This window comes from Leptosomus discolor, chromosome Z (genome assembly GCF_034619465.1).
Source record: "Leptosomus discolor isolate bLepDis1 chromosome Z, bLepDis1.hap2, whole genome shotgun sequence".
Classification (NCBI taxonomy): Eukaryota; Metazoa; Chordata; class Aves; order Leptosomiformes; family Leptosomidae; genus Leptosomus; species Leptosomus discolor.
In genome coordinates this window covers 37,737,194-37,757,674 of record NC_141419.1, presented here as the reverse complement: position 1 = coordinate 37,757,674, position 20,481 = coordinate 37,737,194, and the positions used below count along the sequence as shown (strand labels likewise).

The following is a 20,481-nucleotide window of genomic DNA, read 5'->3' as shown; positions in this document are numbered from 1 at the left end:
ACCAGTAAACTACAAATTAGAATGGTGTCTAAAGAATTAAACTACTACACTTATTTAAATAGAAATATTTATTTTCATAAATTTGAAACCATATAGTTTCATTTTTCACAATCTAGTTAGCTATGTGCTACAGATACCATTTTAATCTTTGATTTCACTGCTTAATAAAGTAATAAATTAAAGCTCCCTACTAGAATGATAAAGTAGCTAATTATCACTAGCACATAAAGGATGAGTACCACACTGGGCATTGGGGCAATGCACACTGCTTAATGGTTTTATTGCTTCAAAGATGCATCAGACCTGATACCAACATGGAAAGATCTTGCTGCGGCATCTCACCTGACAGAAAATCAGAGACAACTCACGTATTGACAGCAGGCAGAATCTTATCTCCCAAACTGAAATTTAGCCAGTGTACTAGGACTAACATTATATTGCCTCAGGAGTCAATTACTACAGAATAAGTCTAAACATTCTCGCTTTCAACTGCCCTACTCCTTTCCTTGCATAGAGCCAGTCAATCAATATCCCTGCAGTACTAGCTTCTTTTCCCTTCAACATGTCATGCACCTGCCACATAAAGATCTCTGACTTCATGCGATCTCTGGTACTGGTGACGACAGATCTAAATTTATCTCTAAGTAATAAAGATATGTCATGTACATAGCCAATGAGCTATGGTCTAGAAGTTCCTATGGGCTTAACATCTACTACTTTCAGTGTGCAAGGGACAACATTATTATCCATACTGAGTTCCCACTATTGTTTGCAATACCTTTTCAGCCTATAAACGCTTGTAAGATCTACCTTCAGTAAGACATACCAGGATGTAACAACGTCCTCGTGGTTTCCACTGACATCAGATTCCTACATATAATCCTGCACTCACCCAGACCTTGGTTCCTGAGCGTGTAAGTCTACATACTCCAAGAGAGGTCTTTATATTTGCAGACTGTGCAAGAAAACCTTCATCAGAGCACACTGTTAAGCTGTCAGACTCTGCCCTCTTCCTTGATTAAAACATCAGTGCTCTCCTAACAGCTGCCTTTAAGAAGCTGGAACAGGATAGCTACTCAGAGAAATTAAGAGATTCAGCATTATGACTTGTCAGGCTGTAACTTAATGGGCTAGAGTTCTCATTTTAATAACTATTAAAATTTATAGAGAAATAAAGTCTTTTCACAGTGCTGTTTTCTTCAATAAAATGCGTTAATCTACTAGAGTAGCACTTTCCTACTAACCAACACTGCGTTTGCTCACATATAATAATTAGATCAGAAATATGACAAAATCCTCTTCGGTGGAAGTCGGTTACATTTAGTTTCTGTTTTAGCAAAACGTATTGTTTTTTCATATTCCACTTAGGTGGAATATTTTGATTCATGTTAAAGACATCACAAAATGCTGACAAAAAACAACTGAACATACACATTTATAGAAAGGCTGAGCACATTGCCTTGTTCACATAATTTGCTTAAGAAGTGGAACAGTGTGGTTCTAGTGCTGGACCCATAGTATCTTTTGCATTAGGCTGTGAAGCATAGCATGCTATGCTTCAGTCTCATTTCGGGCAGTGTCGAGCACAGTGCTAACTGAAGAGATCTCCCACCACAAAGAGCACTCTATTTTCTCTCCATCACTGGCAGAGCGCTGCTTCTGGTGGAGTAACAGTGCCACACAGGCACAAATTAAATGAACATAAAGAGGGTCATGCAAGTCTCTTATGCAGCCATAAAATTCTTACCAGTAACAGGGCAAACATCAGCGTGCTTGCTCTTTATTTGGGATAACTAATACCTAATACCTCAAACTGCTAGGAAAACAAAATTTCACCATTTTACCCCCAACTTCCACCGGAAGTTACGTGCATTAACATAGATGACTCACACTGTAGTATGGCAGAAAAGAAATCAATATGCTCAGATTGCATAGCCACCCAACTGCTCTCAAATCCTGCAAGCCTCAACTCCCCATGTGCTAGCTCCTCCAGATGAAGACCTGGCCTGAGTAGACTAAGTGAAAATCAAATGGCATCAGTGTTAAAAGTAATGTCCAGTGATGACAGGATGCAAAGCCCTCCCACATGATAAAGCTGGTAACTCTTTAAAGCCTTCTCGAATATGATCATTCCCCAGTGTACCCTTACTACTATGCCAAAATGATGCATTTGGAGTGTAATAATTAAAACAATAATTCCCAACAAAGTGGGAATTACGAGATAATTGACCATCTTGAAGTATTAAGCAAACTGCAGTAAAAGCCAAGGATGCTCAATGCTAAGGTCAATTACGTTATAATTATGTGAATGACATTACTGCTGTTATAAAGTCTGTTCAAAGTATAAAAGAAACTATAAAAATGGGTACAATATGCATCGCAGGGAAACAACCAGGCAGTAATGCTGCTTGGTTGTCTGGTGCCAATGTTATAGATGGACGTACCAACACCAGAGCTGGGACTCGGTCATTGCTCCAGGCTGGGGCTTGAAGCACTGAGCTCTCTAAAATAAAACCACATGCATAAATCAGAAACACAAAAAAATTAATGAGTGCTGACAAACGAGGGATGGAGAAAGACACCGCTCTGGTGAATAATGAGTGGTACGAGATGGGAGATCCCACCAGAGAGGTGACAGGACAGGGCATATGAAACACCCAGGTGAGAGGAAGGGGCAGTCCAGCACAGCCCACCGAGACCATGCGTCCAGGGAGAAAAACTATTACCAAGAGCTCCCATAAAGCAAACCTTCTGCATGGCTCTAACTATAAGGCAACACCCATCTGTCTAAATAAATGTATTCATTTACATACCCCTGTAGGCACAGGTACATTACTTTTAGTAAACTGAGGGAGATGGTGTGAAATGCTGTGGGCTGCTCTAGAAACACCATATGGAGTGGTTGTGCTCCTGAAGTCACCCACACCTACACTGCTTACTGTGCCTTTTTGTTGTTGTTATTTATTAATTATTATTATTATTAATAATAATAATTACACTATTATTGCTACTACTACATCCCAGTAACCACTCCAGCCTCACGGATTTTATGATCTTTGCTTTAATTTTCCAACATCCCCCCTTTGCTGTTCTTACTTAGACAAGCAGGTTTTCCTCATCATGCCTTTACCTTTAGGTATATTCAGTGGGTCACAATGAGGCTGATACAGTCAGGTTGTGCAGTCCGGAGCGCATCTCTTCCGAAATGGCTCACCAAAGGAGGGGAGTCTGGTAGCCAAGTATTGTTCTCACACATATCACCAGTCACAGTGAACTTTTTAAAATATTTTCACCCCCCTCTTTTCGACTTCTTTCTCTACTTACCCAAACTGAAACCAAACTTCCACTCAGCCATACCATGATTAAATTTTTTTTTTTGTCTCATTCGCTGCCTTTTCCCTGTAGCTGCATTTTCAGATACCAGACAAAGTCTCAGGAATTGTTAAGTGGAAAATGCTACTAACTAGCTAGGAAAGATACAGAATAAAGCTGGTTTTAATATCACACGACCCTGTCTGAGCTAACTGGATTGAATTTAGTAATCAAGCGTGTGATAATTATTTTTAATACAAACTATGATTAAAATTCAAACTTTGAAGTTTTATATAGCATTTTTACCCACTAATTAACTTCACTAATTGCAAAATTAATGAAGTTAATTAGTGGATAAGACTGTCATAAAAAACATCAAAGTGTTCATGTGTAATGCTGCTGCAAGAGCAACGAGACAGCCATAAAGAAGTCCAGAATAAAGAGAATGTGTAGGCTGAGCAGTTAGTCTTTGAAACACAAGTGTTCTCAAAAGTTTTATGTGCACAGAAGTATAGATATGTATGTACATTATGTATCTGTGTGTGTAATTTCTTTAAAAATATCCGCGTAACTGTTTACACTGCTGATCTGCTTGCCCTGGTAGCACCACTGTGGTATTTAATTTAATCTAAGCTAATTAAAAGCATCAAACTCTAGATGTTATGAAATGGGTGATAAAATGAACAATAAACCTCTGCAGTTGTATATGTTAATTCCAGTCATGTATTTCAACATACCTTATCAATTTACTAGAAAAGCTAAGTGGGCCACACAGCAGAAGTTGGAGATACCCAGCAATTTTGATGTATAATCCTATCAGCATGTGCTGTTGTTTCTCCAGCCCCTCCTGGAGTACAGGTTCATGGTGGTGGCAAGAAAAGTAGGTGTTTAAAGCAACGGTGAGGGCTGCTGTCTAGCCTTTCACAGATGGATTTTTGCAATAAATCCTTTAAAATACAGCTTCTCCAGTAATCACTGGCTGAAGGACATAACACACACAAGGCCTAATCATTACTGACACTGTGAGGGTCAAAGGATGGAGAGAAGAAGCAATGCAGCTTAAGTACAAGCAGTGAAGCAGTAGAGGAACACAGCTGTGAGGCAAAAAGGAAAGACAGGTTTAGGTTAAAGTATATCTTAGCAGAGGCACATGAAGGTAGTGAAATCAAGGAGTGTGGCAAGAATAACAAGCACCCTTTGGTAAGCAAGACAGTTTGAACAAAGGACTTGGTTTCAGCAGGGACAAAAGAAAAAGAAACAGATGGGCAGGAAAAGGAGTTAAACACTTCTGATAGGTTTACAGAAGCTTCGAAGTTCACAGATTACATTTACCATCAAGTCTGCACTCGTCCGCATCTGCCAACTCGTAAATATTGAATTTAACTGATGGTAACACAACCCAGGCATTGTCAAACATCCTCCCCTTTAATCCACAGAGCAATTCACCTGATCCATTCTGCATTCACCACTGTGCTTCACTCTCCTCCCCTTTGAACAGACCCCAAACTAAGACCACATGCTTCAGCTCACAGCAGAGCAGGTAATTTGGACGGAGTGAATTTGGACAGAAGAAGGTGTTAAGGAACAAACTGCAACTGGTATAGGCAATACAGCAGGTGAGCTCCAGGGCATATATGCGGTCTGCAAAGGAATTCTGTCCCTAATGATATCGGAAAAGATAAGCGCTCCCAGATAACAATGGTGCAAATGTTACCATACAGAGAAAATCGTGCTTCTGGCATTGTAGAAAGCAAATGCCAACATCCGGGACAAACCTGCACGTTGGTCACCACAGCATACAAACTCCTAAATGTTACTTTAATCAAAATCAGACACACTGAAACAGAGGGTTCAAAGGCCACAGAGTTACAGAGATGCAGAAGAACTGAGGGTAAATACATATAATCATCTTCAGAAATCTGAGGAACAGAGCAGTGCCAAAGAAATGTGGAATTACAGATAATCATTTGGGGTTCCAATTACTGATCTTTCATGCTAATTCCTTCAGCAGAGACCTGAAACAGTTTGAGCAGCTCTAGCAAAACAGAAACAGAGAGGAAAGTATGAGGAGTTAACTAGGGAGAAAGAGTGAGGGAGAGCACACAATCACAGTGTAAGAGAAAAAGCTCAACCAGCTGGAGCATTCAGTGCAGCAATTTAATTGTGGGCTCACCACCGTGAAAGAGAGAGAGCAGGATAACCACCAGCCTGCATTACTGGCTTTGATTCAGCGGCGCACCATGACACAAGGAAAAGCAGCAGCGCTTCATGAGCGTTCTTCAAAAGCTGATGACAGACGCACACAGAAAATTCTCAACATCCAACATATCTTCAAAATATTAACACTAATTACATTTTCATAGCAACTGAATTTAAACAGAACACACAAGGTAATTTGGTTAGTTTTCAGAACAGTAAGAAAACACTGAAGAGTGAATGTTTTATGATAGCCATTAAAGGCTGTGTCAGTATGCTTTACACTTTATTAAAAAATATCTGCAAGAATCACGAAACCCCTCTGAAGAATAACTGGCTTTTGCATAGAGCCTTCTTTTCAGACTGAGCACCACAGTAAAACTGTTATCCTTTAACTTTGCACAGTGATTAAAATTGACTGTCCGGCACTGAGCCAAGATGAATGCAAATACTTTCCTGCAGCAGCTCAAGCCACAGGGGTTATAAAAATCTCGTCAGTACAAGCAACAGAGGTTGGGAGGTAAAAATACACACACCTATGCCCCCTCCCCCCCTCCCAGATTTTCCATATTAAAGTAGTAATGATCAGGCCTTAAGTGTTGCCTTCTCTGGGGATAGCTAAGTGGATTCAGTTTTCATTTGATAGGTCCTAAGAACTTTCTCCTGGGAAATAGGTTTCCTACCTAAATCTTCATTTTGACCAGAAGAATATAACCTAGCACTGATTAGTCTTTCTTTGTTGCTTTAAAACCACAGAGATCATGTCTGCAGACAGTCCCACCAGACACTCCAATTAGCTGCTTTCAATCAGTAATGTGCCCCAGTGCCCCACATTTTCAGTTTTGGTTACATCTAACACAGGCTATATTCGTGGCAAAGGCATCAGTTTTGAGTTTTCACATTTCTGTTCCCTTCCAATCTATCCATATGTATCAACCCTTCAGGGAAAAACACTTTCATTTTCTTTCCTTCTGCTTGTTTGTCCCTAAAGGATTTTATAGTTGTTCTGCTGCAGAGATGACTTAGGAGACGATAAGAAAACAAAGCAAATTATTGTTTTAACTGAATACTTCATGGATAGAGCTGATGATCTCTCCCCACAGTTTCTGAGTTGTTCCCTCCCTTCCTCCCATTTTGAATTCTATTTGTTCCTGACTTGATCAGTAGAAAAGTGATGGGAAAAGAGGTAGCCTTCGAGAGGCTACCATGATTACAAAAAGCACACTAAAATTCAATAGAAACATTCATTCCGCATACCTATTGCTTCAATCAGCAGAAACATGTGGTATATGTTTTTCTCAGGTGTTAACTAAGAGACTGGCAATCCGCTCATTTCTTCCCCTGTCAGATCTTGCGTGGCTTCTGAAGACTCAATATATTTTGTGCTCTTCTAGCCTTAGGAAGCCAGAGCCACTGCTAATTGCCCAGTGAAAACAGAACTAATCATCCAACTAGTCTCTTAATTGGGCAGGTGGATAAAACATGGCCAGGTACTATTAAATATTTCTATATTCCAGTTCATACTGATTCATACTGATTCTGAAGCAAAACATTCTCTCAACCATCTATAAAAATATCTTCCAGAAAGAAATCTTTGAGCACTGCTGTTCACCTCTGCCCAAATAACATCCAAGCCCATTATATTTTCCTCACTTCATCTACAGTCACTTACTTCTGGTCCCAAGACCCTTGTTGAGGAAATTATCCCATTTCCTATTCAGGAAAGCACTCGAGCAGATGCCAGATTTGAGGCACACACTTCGATCTCAGGAAAGTCACAAGGCACATAAAGAAATCAGAGGAACATACATATGTACTGAACTTTAGATGACTACTGCATACTACCCTGAAACTGGACCTCAGCCTCCTGCAAAAATAATTGTCCCCAGTCTCATTCTTCAAATCAAGGACTCTGGTAAGCGGAACGGATGGAGGGGTGGTGGGAACAAAAATCCTGCAGTCAGCATTAAAGCAGCTACATCGGTATGTAATAGCACATTATATGTACAACACCGACTTTGAAGACTGAAAAAATAAAACACACAGTCCTTTCTGACAGATTTTTAGATGCATTGCAACTCCTGAACATCCTAGAGCTTTGCCAAGAGAACCAGCAATAGCTTTTACTTTTCTGGGCCTTTCATTATTTATATTAGACAGGTCACGCTGTTAATTTTTTAAACATTAAAAGCACAATCAAATACTAACTTCAGGCTAGCTGGAAATGTTTTGATGTCAGCAATGAGCACCCAATACATTTTTAATTCAGGCTAGAGGAGAGGAAAAGCAAAAGTCTTCCTCTTGTACTCGCCCTACACTCTGCCAAGTAGTTAAGTGTGATAACTGGCATGCGCACTCATGACCTTCTGTTCTATTCAAATGAGTTATCTTCAGATAATTTGTGAAGACTGTTCTCACTCATTTAAGTACTTTATAATACGATCCATCTTTCCCATTGCTTTTGTTAAGGGAAGACTACAGTAATCCCCCCAAAGCAGCATTCTGGCAAATGCTCCTAAATTATGTAATTCACTAGGTTCAACTCTACTGTTACAACCATTTTCAAGGAAGAAGGGTATAATACATTATCATTATAGCTATACAATCCTGAGTTGAATTTTCTTTGGCTGAATTCCTAACACTTTAATGCTGAAATTGATCTGTTTTAAAAACATCATGTGAAAGGTTTTTTAAATACCATACATGCTCAAGCTCTTTATTTTAAATGGTTTAGAAATGAGCTGGTGGAAACAGGAGACCAAAAAAAAAAAAAAAAAAAAAAAGTCTTATGTTCTCTAATCTAGCATTAAGTACATTTTAAAGAACAGGCATGTTTCCAAACAAACTATTGCAGTGTACAAATTACCCAGCAGGGATGGGGATAACAATACCTACAGTGTGGGTTTAGATCCGAGAAGAAGTTGACATTTCATCAAGGTTGTCTAGGAAACCATTTTAAAAATTTATTTCTAAAACAAAATGAAAGATGTTTATTTCCATTTGGGATGTCTTTAGAGAAGCTGGCAAGTACCAAGTTTATTAAAATGACAAGTTCAAGGTACTTTTCTTGTTGACTGTAAATAACCTCCCTGTGAGCCGATTAAGAGTGTGAAGATCAAAGGCCCAAGCAGCACTATAAAACCAGGAGTTACAGGGTTAAGGGAAAGCCTCCCCAAGCTTCCTCAATATGGAAAACTTGCTCTAGCCACCGTTCTCTTGGGTAGCATAACAGCAAAGACCAGCATTTTCAGACTTGCTTTGGAGTATGCTAAAATCCAACACCTATATTTTAATGGACACCTAACCAAGCAGCTTGATTTTATCCACAGTCAGGAATTACTTTAACTGTAAAGACTGATCCAGATGAGACTGAAGCAGCTAGATGGTGAGAACGCAAAAAAGGAGATGGGAAGGATGCACACGTAACTTGTAAGATGGGTCTCTCAGTTGGGAAGGGTTATTAAATCCCAGATTGCAGCAGTTTGTGGGTGTATTTCGTTTCCTTACTAGCTGCCAAAACCACGACTTTTCAAGGCAGAACTCAGAATAGCTAGCAAAGTGTTTCCTAATGCAAAGCTTGACTACTATTATGATCTCTGCATACACCATCTTCAAATTTGACATCAATGTAGGGCATGTATCCTTGTCCTGATGAGTGAGTGGGGACTTGCATTGAGTACCCAAAGCACTACCAGCAAGTCTCTAGCTAGACCTTTTGAGGCTGAGTTGTAAGTCACACCACTGTTCACTAAACAATACCTGGGCTGCTTGAGCAACAGCAGACTCTGTTTCCTTGCAATGCCACCTCGCTTAGTTTCTAGTAATGAACTAAATCCAGCCCTATGACAGAGAAAATCCTAAATTTTAAAGTGGGTCTTTATTACTGCTTTCTACTATGATGAGGACAGATTCTGAACTTGCTCGTTCAGTCCATCTCCCTCCATTTCACTGTCCTTCCCTGCCCTTATATTACAGGGCAGGAGGGGAAGGAAAGGCTTTCAGCATTTTTTGTGACTGATAAGACCATCAGACTGCTCATTGTGTGTAGACTTTAGTTCTGACAGTAAATTTCCATTTAAAGACACCTAGAGCACCAGATGGAGCCCTTACAGTGAGAAAGTATAACAAGCTCTTTCACAGCAGGCACAACTGTATCCAGAGCTCCAGCCCGCAGATGGAAATACTTCTTCCCTGCCTACACCCTCTCCCCACAAAGTTCTTGCTTTCACTACTGACAAAAATCATGTTCCCATATCCACTTCTGGGGCTGCTCCCTCCACAGCAGCACCAGAGGAAGCCTCAGAGAGTCCTCCAGCCATGCAGCAGCCCACGCTGGCCACCTTGCTAGCTGGCAGCAGAGCACTGTGCCAACATGCTCCATGCATGGAAAGCAGCACAGCCCTGCTCGTGTGGCTGTGGACAGAGGTAACACAATGGGGAACAGCTCAGGCACACTGCTGGGCTGTCCGAGTCAACATTGCTGGTGGGCGATGTGCTACCAAGACGGGTTAGCATTAGCCCCAGGGTTTCAGTGGTGTGCTTCATGGCACGCTGTATATATGCTGTGTGATGGCTGGTTAGCCTGGGGGAGACATTGTACGTGTGCTTCCCTTGCCGTGACCCTCCCAACAATGCAGTGGGCTCCCGCCAATTCTGCTGCATCTACAACCCCGTGTGGTATTCAAGGATCCATACCACACACAAGAGCAATGTAATGGAATTCCAAGGAAGGATGAAAATTCAATCAAAGCTTTTTTTCTATAAAACATATACAGAGATTAGGTAGTCAACTGAAAGCGGAATTAGCCCAAAAGGATTGAGCTGGCAAACTAGCCCATACGAGCTGCCACCAGAAAGAAGCATGCACGTACTTGTCACGAATGGGACTCAAATCCACTGAGAGGTTTTAAAAGGAAGAATTAGGTAAAAATGGATCACGAGGCAATGCTGATGCCTGAGCAAAAAACTGAAACTAGGAAGGACGGAAAACTCTATTTGGGAAATCTAGGTTCAGTAGTCTGTTCTTTCATCTCATCATGTGAAGTCAATTAAGCCTTTTCATGCCTCAGTTCATTATCTATAAAATAGGGATAATTTCAGAAGCCTAGAGAGCATTTCTTTCCCTTACAGGGTTGCTGTGAGGATTAATGTATTGAAGATTTGGAAGTACTCCAGTATCAGAGGGATGGATCCATTAAATACACTAGAGTGAAATGGAAAAATAAGGGAGAGGAGAAAAAAAATAATAATCAGTCTTCCTGGTATCAGCAAACCACAACTAGATGACTAGAGCAATCCAACTACTACAACAGAGTGCCTATACTAAACTCCAGAAACTAACATATCTACAAATAATAACTTTAGCTGATCCTTAGTTTGCACAAATCTGTATCACACAGACAGAAAAAATGTAAAAGAGGAAACACTTCTGTATCATATGTACAACTGTCATCAGCTAAACTCATGATAACCTAAAGCCACTACATCTGAAATGTAACTAACTTAATAGTCTGAACAAAATTTCAGGAAGAAAATACTGCTGGTGTTTGTTGTTGTTTTTTAAATTACCCATGGGTAACAGAATTAACCAAGAAATGTGCTATCTGCAAGCTCACCTTTAAAATTATTTTTCTCAAATTAACCTTATGTATTTGAAATGTGAACAAAGACAAACTTGCAGCTGCCAAATAAACTCAAACCTGTACTTCAGAATGTGTAAAGCCTTCTCAAAGACAGACAGATGTCAGATAAACCTCCCTGATTTCAAAAATGCAGAGCCAGACATTCCATCATCACCCCTTTTACTATACCCCACCAAGTACACAGTCTTACTGCTTTGTGCTATGCAGTGTTTGAACTTACAGCACGCTATAAATAAGAAAAACAAACAGGGTGTGTGCTTATCTGATTAAAATCCAATGTAAATTATATGCAAAACAGGTGCACAGACCACTGGCTCATGGCAAGTTGCCAGTAAAGACATCCTGTGCTTAAGGTTGTGCCACACTGATTTAGGGCATCATCTCTCTGTCAAACTTTTACTTCTGCTCATTATTTTACAGTTTCTTATGCTACATTATTGAATGCTCTTTCCCATCCTACCTGGCCAGTTTAGCACTCTCATTTGCTTACTATCTGACCCCAAACTATGCAAAAAAATCCTGCACCATGATGTATAATCACTTTGTGATTTGGGTGAGTCCAATCGAATCTCAGCCTACTTCTTTCTCTCCTTCTTGCTTCCGTAATCATTCAAAACTATTATTACTCCAACGCAAATTCTTTCCAGAAGCACCTTCCTGCTTCCAGGTCTTGGCTTCCTGAAACTCATGCCTTTTCCTGGTAAAGCACAGCTTGCGGCCCTTCTTACAGGTCTGCAAGCAAGGCAGATTAGCCTAAAGAGCTAACTCTGTGTGACCAAGTACAGGGGAAAGTGCGTTTCACATGAACTCAGAAAACTATCCAAGCTTGATTAAAAACCATCCAGGCAATGCCACAGAACATTCACGACCTATTTTTTTCTGAATTCTCACACAATTTAGATGATCCAAAACTGTATTTCCCAAATGCTGTACAGACATGATTATGGAACATACTTGTTTTGATTGGGCCTTAAGTCCCTACTTTTCAGAGATCTCTCATTTTTCAAAGTTGAAATTTGCTATGAGAATTTCTTTAGCCCCCTGTAGATTTGTTCAGGGTATTCCCCAAAGAGGGAAAAAAAAAGAATTGGGGATTCATCATGCACAAGCTGATATTTACAGTAACATCATTCCCAGTACACGTTTGATGGAAATTGCTTGATATCTCTTGACTTTCTTTTAATATTTGTAGGATTAGTAACAAATTCAGGCCCTGATCCCACAGTATTTAACATCTGGGCAAAACGCTTCTTGCTGATGTCCACAGGGCTGTGGTTTGGCACAACAAACACACCACATGCTACAAAAAACCTTAGCAATGGCAGCAGTAAAAGGCAATTTCTTTCTTATCTCTTTTCATGCTTCCCTTCTTTTCTTATTGTGAAGAGACTAGGAATAATACAGCAACCATAACAAAGGGGAATAAAGAAACGACTCAAGGATGATAGCTCAAAGTGGGTCCATAAATGCCACAATTACCTGGCTACTATGGCGCTTGGTTTTAGGACAATTTGAAGCTGCATGAAGGCAGGTGACAAAAAATACCTGCATATGACAACTGTGGTGCTCCGGAACCCTGTGGGTACCTCAGTTACCAACACGCTACAGCAGAGGCAAGGAATGTCTTTGTATACATTCAGACAGCAATACAAAACCATGTCTTCTCCTTTCATTGCAGTGGTGTCTTCACTGCTGTGAACTCCATTTGCTTTCCAGTTGACCTGCACAACACTCTGAGGTTGATTGCTACAAGAAAACAATCGCTGGAATAACAAATATGAAGCATCTCTCCTGCCAAGCGGTAAGATCTTCCAGATCATACACAAATTTCCTCCATGACCAGCCAAGGAAACCATATTTCACAACACATTAAATGCATTAAGGGTCCCCAGCAAACAATGCTCATGTACAAAACTCCAGAGCCAGAGTCGTCTAGAACAAACTTGCAGCTCCTCCAGGGCCAAAACTGCCTTTCCAGCAGATATCCTAATGCAACTCTATTCTTCTGCCTCTATTCTCTGCGATCCCTCATGACAGACTTGAAAAGAAAGGACAGCTGGCAAAAAAGAAACAGTGACAAAACCGTGAGTCAGACAGGGGTAAAAAGGTTAGTCTCTGGGAGCCAGAAACCACAAGGACAGGCATCTTAAACACGTATTTTTAAATGCTTTCTTTCTCTCTCCTTCTTTTCTTCCCAAAAGACTAAATGCAAAATGAAATCATCTTATAGAAGGACAGCCGCTTCCCCCCTGTGCTCAATCATTCCAGTCACACTATGTTGTCCAGTAACCTGCATTGATAATTCCTCATGAATAAAATGCCAACATTATCATCCACAGCTATGTTGTTGACATGCTTTTGCTATTTCACTAAAAATACCATTAATTTTCTGGCTTCACAACAGCTGAGCTACTCCCCATTTGAATATACAAAAGAGTATTTTGTTTAAACCAAATTAAAAGCGTTCCAGTAAATGACTTCAATTTTGCTGGCTATACTACTTAGTGTATACTGCTCTATTTAATCCTCTCTTTTCTCAATTCTACCCCTTCTACTACCTCCCCCTCCTTTTCTTTCCTTTTTTTTTTTTTTTCCCCTCCCCTTCCATTTTTATACTTAATCTTTTCACGCCAGGAACTGGATTTGCCCAGCAAGACATCCACAGTCAGAAAGCGCTTCAAAAACGTGGTGCCAAAAAGTTAAGGCAATGGTGAAATTGCCTCTGCTCTGTTTTTATTCACATGTGTTTGCCAAAATGTACTTAGCAGTAAGAAAAGGAGGGGAAAGGCGAGGGGGTAGCACACAAATGCTGAACACACCTTCCATTTCTCATCCAGGTAAGTGTTGACATTCCCCATTTAAGTCGGAATGAAAACCACCATTACTGCCAAGCCCTCCTGGCATCTCACCATTTTATTTGTTCCCATTTGTATCTAATGCTTTTGTCAACAGTTCAACAAAAGTCAAAGCAAACAACCCACTACAAACACTGGGGGTAACAGCAACAAGCATGAATCCTTCACAATTATCCAGCCCAGCTGCTCAGTGCCTGTCCAGGCTGCTTTCATTTACAACAGTGTCAACAAAAGGCTGAAACCCAATAACTAGGTGGGTCAATACTACCACTGTAAACCCTCCGGAGAAGGAAATGCTATTCTCCTGTTTAACTGCTTCAGCAAACATGCAGAATAATTCAGTTAGATAGACAAGTGCTTGCCTAATCATTTGCTGTGTGAATTATTCAAGGCTTTCCCTGTAAACTACTAAACGATGGCTCTTCAAATATTTCCGAGGAATTACCAGATGTCCGACAGGAGAAAAGGAAACATTAGGCAAATTTTGACAACAGAGGACAATAGTAACCAATGATGTTGGAAAGCATTAATGTTCAGACGATGAATGCCTTCCTACACCTTGCTTCTGGTGTCACTGTATGGAGGGCAAACAGCTTTTAACATACAAGCGCTAGGCACGTATCGGTCTACTAGCTGTCTGATCTTTATGCCGCAAAATCAAGGCTGCTGCCTATGATTTTTATTCCTCTTTTTTCATGTGAGTTGTAAAAGGGTTCTCTCCAGAGAATATGTAAAATGTGGATAAAAATAAGCACAGTTGTTAGTCAGGTGGATGCAGAGAGGAAACATGCATTTATTCCCACATCTTTCTCCCTCCCCCTCCCCCTCCCCCCCCCCGTTTCCCTTCATGCTCATTTGATCTCTTCTTAATCACCCACCTTAGCGTTTCCTTCTCTGCAGCCACAAGGCGAATGTTCACGTGATTTCCTCCAGAGGTTTCACCAGGGTTCATGTTTACACTTTCAAAGAGCAGGGCAAACTAGTCATACAGCATAGAACCAAGTGCTAAGCGTGACACCTCTCACTTCAATTGCCTCTTTAGTGTGGGAAACAGCCGCGTCCAGATGTCTGCTTCCTCGTTTTTGTTGGCTTTTGTCACAACCATATTGTTACATATTCTTTTTAAACTTTAAGTAAACTTTAAGAAAGCGGGCAAATTAGATAATAAGTGGTGCTTATTTTGATTTAATCTCACTATTGGCAAGAACAACTCTGGATGGGAACAAATGTTTTTCCTAAGACCAGTTTACATACACATCACAGTGTAGCGTTGGATGGATATGTATCTTGAGCCAGAACACAATATCAAATACACTTATAAATATTTTATTTTTGACATCTACAGTAGCAGTTGCGCATGCTGAATAACTAGTATTCCAGAGAGAATCCCTAGCAGTTTTAAGACTTAGCAAAATAGTAAGAGAAATTCTGTCTGTATGTCAAATTAAAGCACATATTTTTGGTTTTATAATTAGAATCTGCAACACATTTTGTTTGTAAAACAAGCGGTTTTACAGTGATTGCACTGCAGCAAACTCTAGAGTTGTGTGTTGTCAACATAAAGAGTCTTTTTCAATCAAGTATAGTTCTGTTTCTCTTTCTGTCCAAACAATTATGAAACACTTGTCTACTAAGTAGCCGCAGCTCCATCACTCTGTGATAGTCACAGCTGCCAGTACCCATTTCAGCCCTACTCCACTTGGTGAGAAACTTCAGTTAAATTTACTATTATAAATCAAGTTATTGCTATTTGCACACTAAGTTTGTTTATCAGTATTAGCAGGACTATTACAGTCATTAGCAATATTTGCAAAATGTTTTAGGGTCAATGGAGACCAAAGGCACAACAGAGGGGTACTATAGCACAGAAAACGTTTGATATCAAAAGGGTTGCAACTTGCACAGATCAACTGGGAAAAACCTGCACAGTCTGATGCTAAATACTCTAAAAAGAACGGGAAAGAGAAACAACACCACACAAATATGTCTCCTCTTCCTCAACCCCTGGAACAGGAAGAAGAAGGGTCCAAAAAATGGCACCTCCAGCCTTTGCCATGGCTGGAGCCAACCTAGTAACCAGAAAACCTTCATGAAGCACACAAGAGTCCTATGGAAGGTCTGCTAAATACTTAATGGCTTTCAAATACCTGCAGTGTGATACAAAGTTTTCAGGCTACCTTGGTGGTGAGCATGCAGTGCTTTTTATAAAGTCACCGAACTGACCCTGGACAGGCTGCCTTTATGTTGAAAGCAGGGTGCCTTTGCTGCTCTAATGCCAATTATGCATCCTGACAGGGCAATTGGAAAGATACTGTACTTCAAGGGAATGGTACAAAAAGGGTTTCCCTTGCCCCATAAAGTTTACTGTGATCGATTTTAAAGGGATTATTTTAGAATTATTCGGACATTGAATTCCTCTCTTATTTTGCAGTATGGGACAGTAAAGCTCATTACAAAATAATATTTGCAGGTCAATGCAAGAAACTCATTCTCCAAGCAGGGGAGGAAAAGAAAAGCATTCATTTCCTTGAGAGCTAAAATAAATCGCAGTTTAGTATTTTTAAAATAAATAGGTGGGACAGAAATACAGTATGGTTTCTGCAAAGGTAGAGAAGGGAGAGAAGAAAAATATAAACACGCAGCTATAATTACTGCAAGCCAAATACAATTATTTCCTATTGCATGGTGGTGTAATGTCACAAGGCAAAGCCTTGTGTTATTTAGGTCAGCATTGGCTTTTCAACTTAATGCAGGCAATGATTTCTATATAGTCTGGCCACTTTGTTATTAAAATAAAATGAGGGAAAGACTCAGAAATACATTGCTGTAGCTGCCAAGTTTTGTGTTGTGTCTGGTCTGTGCCAAACTCATATCACAGACCCCTGCGGACAACCCTTCTTCTGGAGTAGCTGTGATTGGGAGACACCTCTCCTGGCCCTTCTTCCATACACCTACGCTGCACCTCTGTAGCACACACCAGTCTGACAAAACAGGACACCAGCAGCAAAATCAGTGTCATTATTTACTCTGACCTGGCAAGATTAATATAGCAAAGAAAATACTGTATGCCCTCTTTCAAAAAACACAGTGGCTTGAAATGTGCCACCTTCGCTTGCATGGAGAAGCTACGATACACAGTTCACCCTGCAAACGAAAAAAAGGAACGAACCGTGTCCAAATTTTTCCCTTCTAACTCCCCTCCGCCCTGCTTACTTACAAGTACACATTAGGAAAACTCCCACAGCTGCATTCATTGCCTCTCGAGAGGCAGAAAAACAGAGGTACAGCTGCGCCTGCTGACATTCGTATGCAAACAAGCAGCGTCCGACCGGCTGCAATACCTCACTTGAAAGCTCCTCTGTACCCTTTGATAAGCTCAGAAAGAAGTGATACAAGGCAATCCTAACGCAATTAGCAGACTAACGCAGCCCTTCACTTCCAATACTTCATTAAAACACTGATTGCACCCAGCATCCGCCGTCGATACGGCATACACAGTGTTCCCCCTACAGTCCTCTCGGGGACTCGGCGGAGAGCGACGGGGCCGGCCCCGCGCTGGCAGCCCGCGGCCGGCCGCCAACTCCGCACCCGGGGGAGCCGCGGCAGGGGCGGGGGGGCAGCAAACCGCGACCGACCCCCGCGTCGGGGCGCCCGGTACCGCGCTGGCGGCGGCGCAAACTACCGCCCCCGGGTGCCGCACCTCTCAAGCGCAGCCGCGGGCGGGCGCCTCGCCGGGCCGGCTAGCACGCCGCCCGTGTTTGTCACACGTCTCCGCTCCGCAGTGTGTGTGCGAGAGCCGCCGACCCTCGGCTTCTGTTCGCGCTACAATTCGGCAGGAGCGAAGCGTGGGAGTGGTGAGGTCCAGTAAACTGTGGTGTACACATAAGCGCTTATTTCAATTTCTCCCCTCAGATTGTTGGGGTTTTTTTTTTTCCACGGCAGACGGACAAGTCCGATATAGCCTCATTTGAGGAGAAAAAAAAAAATTAATTCGTTCCCCCGTGCAGCCGAAAGCAAGCTAACGGCATCCCACCGAGAGCGCCATCAGGCCGAGCCCCTCTGCCGCGGGAAGCGCTGCCGGTGGGGGACACCCGGCTACACCCCCTCTGCCAGGCGCTGGGGACATCCCTGGGGAGCCCTCCGGCTCAGTCCCCGCCGCTGCCAGCCAGCGCGGCCCCGCCAGTGCCAAGGAGAGAACAAACTAAAAAAGATTAATTCGCAGATGTTCATGCATTTCACACACAGGGTGCCCTGTGGTCCGTTGCCAGGGCAACGGGAGACCACCGGCGCGCGCTTTATTGGCTTTATGAAGTGCGTCTCGGGGGCTATAGTCCGAGAAATGCTGCATGATAATCATCAGGCTTTTCAGAAGCCTTGTTTTGTGTTTATTCACATTTAACCCTCTGAGTGTTATTAAGCGCATCACTATGCACGTCTGGCGCACCGAGGAAAGCGTGGACAGGGAAGGGGGGAAATGCACACGGCCTCCACTTCCAGCCGTGAAACCCTGGAAAAACGCATCCTCGGTGCCTGCTCCCACCTGCTCCGGCGTTGAAGTTTTCGCCCACAGGCCGCAGGTAAGCTTGTCCCCGGGCTGTGGTACCGCAGGGCTCATCATGGCACAGTCTGAGGGCAAAGCTGACACTGGCAAGTGCAAAGGCAGCAAAGTGTTGCGTTAGACTAACAGATTACTGATGCCAGGCACAACATGTTTTCTCAGTAACTTCAAAAGAAGAAAAAAAAAAAGGAAAAAAAAGGCCCACCAACTTCCTAGACACATTACAAGAAAAAACACACTCCCATTTTGAATCCCAACACATGACACCAGCCAGCCAGCCGTGGAGAAACCTTTTCCACAGCCCTTCCAAAGCTGCAGTCCCCGTGAAAAAGGAAAATCCCATGTCCAGAGAGCACTCGGTCTCACAGTACCAAGGGCCTACATCACCATCTATAAATTCACACAAACGAGTCAGAGCAATAATCTGCCCAGGTCTCGGCTGCTCTGCTTCCCCTCCTCTCCTGCTCCAGGCTAGCATCAGGCATCTGCTCCAGCTGTCCTCTCACCGGTCCGAGGCAGGGCTGGGGATGGAGGGACGGGGGTTAAAAATCAGAAATGCCACAACGCCCCAAGCAGCCACCGACATCAAGTGCTAATCCAGCAGGAGAGGGAGAAAGCAATGGTGGCAGAGGGGATCAATAGAAGAAACAGCCTGCATTCAGGCTTGCAGGAGAAAGAGCATGCAGAGACAATAATTTCCTGGGAAAAGCTAAAGCCTAACGAGAATTTACTCTGCCTCCTTTATTCAGACAACGAACCCTTTTGTGGCAGGGGCTTCCTGAGTGACAGGAACCCAGGGCCCCTTAATAGGATTTCCATATTATTTCCAACACCTGCCTAGAAGTTATTTGTTTACATTGAAGGAGGCGAGATTCTCAAATCAGACATCTGCTTCTGGTTCAGGCATATCTTAGGAAACCATCTAGAAAGAAGCTTTGTTGCTATGGAGACATTTTTATTTTCTTCCCTTAGTTGGCTGAAAAACATTAGCATTTCCAATTTTTTGTTCTTCAAAAGGCCAAATGTCACTCAAGAAAACACAGAACTTTTCCAATTGCTATGCCGAATAGGCTAATCGAGCTTTAGATATTTAATTAATTATTCGACTCAATTAGAGCTATACCAGAGAGAGGCTGGAGACACAGCGTAACTTTCCTGCAAATTCCCCTCAATGGCCGATTCCTGCTGGCCAGCCTAATTGCTTCTCCCCTCAAAGCACAGCTAAAACTTTGTAATTCATGATGCACTCAACAATCTTGCATAATAACTTTGGAATCAGTCAGACTACTCATTTCCTTCAGCTTCTTCCAAAATCATCCTAAGAGACTGACAATGGTTTGACTAGGAATATGCTTCTTTCCCAGTGCCAGGGAAGAGAAATAGAAATATCAATACAAATATTAACCTGCTACTAGCATTTGGTGACTTTAGCCAGAGGACGGAAACTTCCAACGTATGTCATCCATGTCGCTGATTCCAGAAGGTAATCTGTCCTCCTTCCTTCCCTTTAGCACATAATCAGCATGCCCAAGGAATCGCTGATTTGCATAAAAAGAACAGATGTTTCAAGTTACTTTGGATCTACGGGCTTTAAAGACAACTCAAAATCAAAACACTAACTGTTCAACACAACAACAAAAAAAAAAACGTATCATGGCATCAGCAGAGATCTGTAAGGCAAAAAGCAGCCATCTAGTTTCGTCCCACTTTGACAAAAATTGGTTAAGTATTGCTTATTTTCTCCCATTTCTCTTAACACCTATTTAACCCGATGTGCAAAAGTGTTCTTCATTCCAGACACGTTCACATGAATAAACTGGTGTAAGCCATGAATGCCAGCATCCAAAGTATGATTTTAATCACACACTTAGAATGAAAAGAACTTCAAAAGAGATAATAAACAAATTAATTCCCCCCC

The 20,481-nt window shown here is 41.9% G+C and overlaps 1 protein-coding gene across 13 annotated transcripts in view; it reads right to left on the bottom strand.

Annotated features, from left to right (window-relative positions):
* Nucleotides 1-20,481, bottom strand: part of LOC104346307 (transducin-like enhancer protein 4) — a 98,697-nt gene that overhangs the window by 14,928 nt on the left and 63,288 nt on the right. For 4 of the 13 annotated variants that reach the window (XM_086479067.1, XM_086479070.1, XM_086479072.1 and 1 more), the window contains exon 8: nt 13,553-13,562. The exons of the other annotated variants lie outside the window; for them this stretch is intronic. In XM_086479067.1, coding sequence (XP_086335193.1) covers nt 13,553-13,562 — 10 coding nt within the window. The remainder of the gene's footprint in view (nt 1-13,552; nt 13,563-20,481) is intronic. 13 annotated transcript variants of the gene reach the window in all.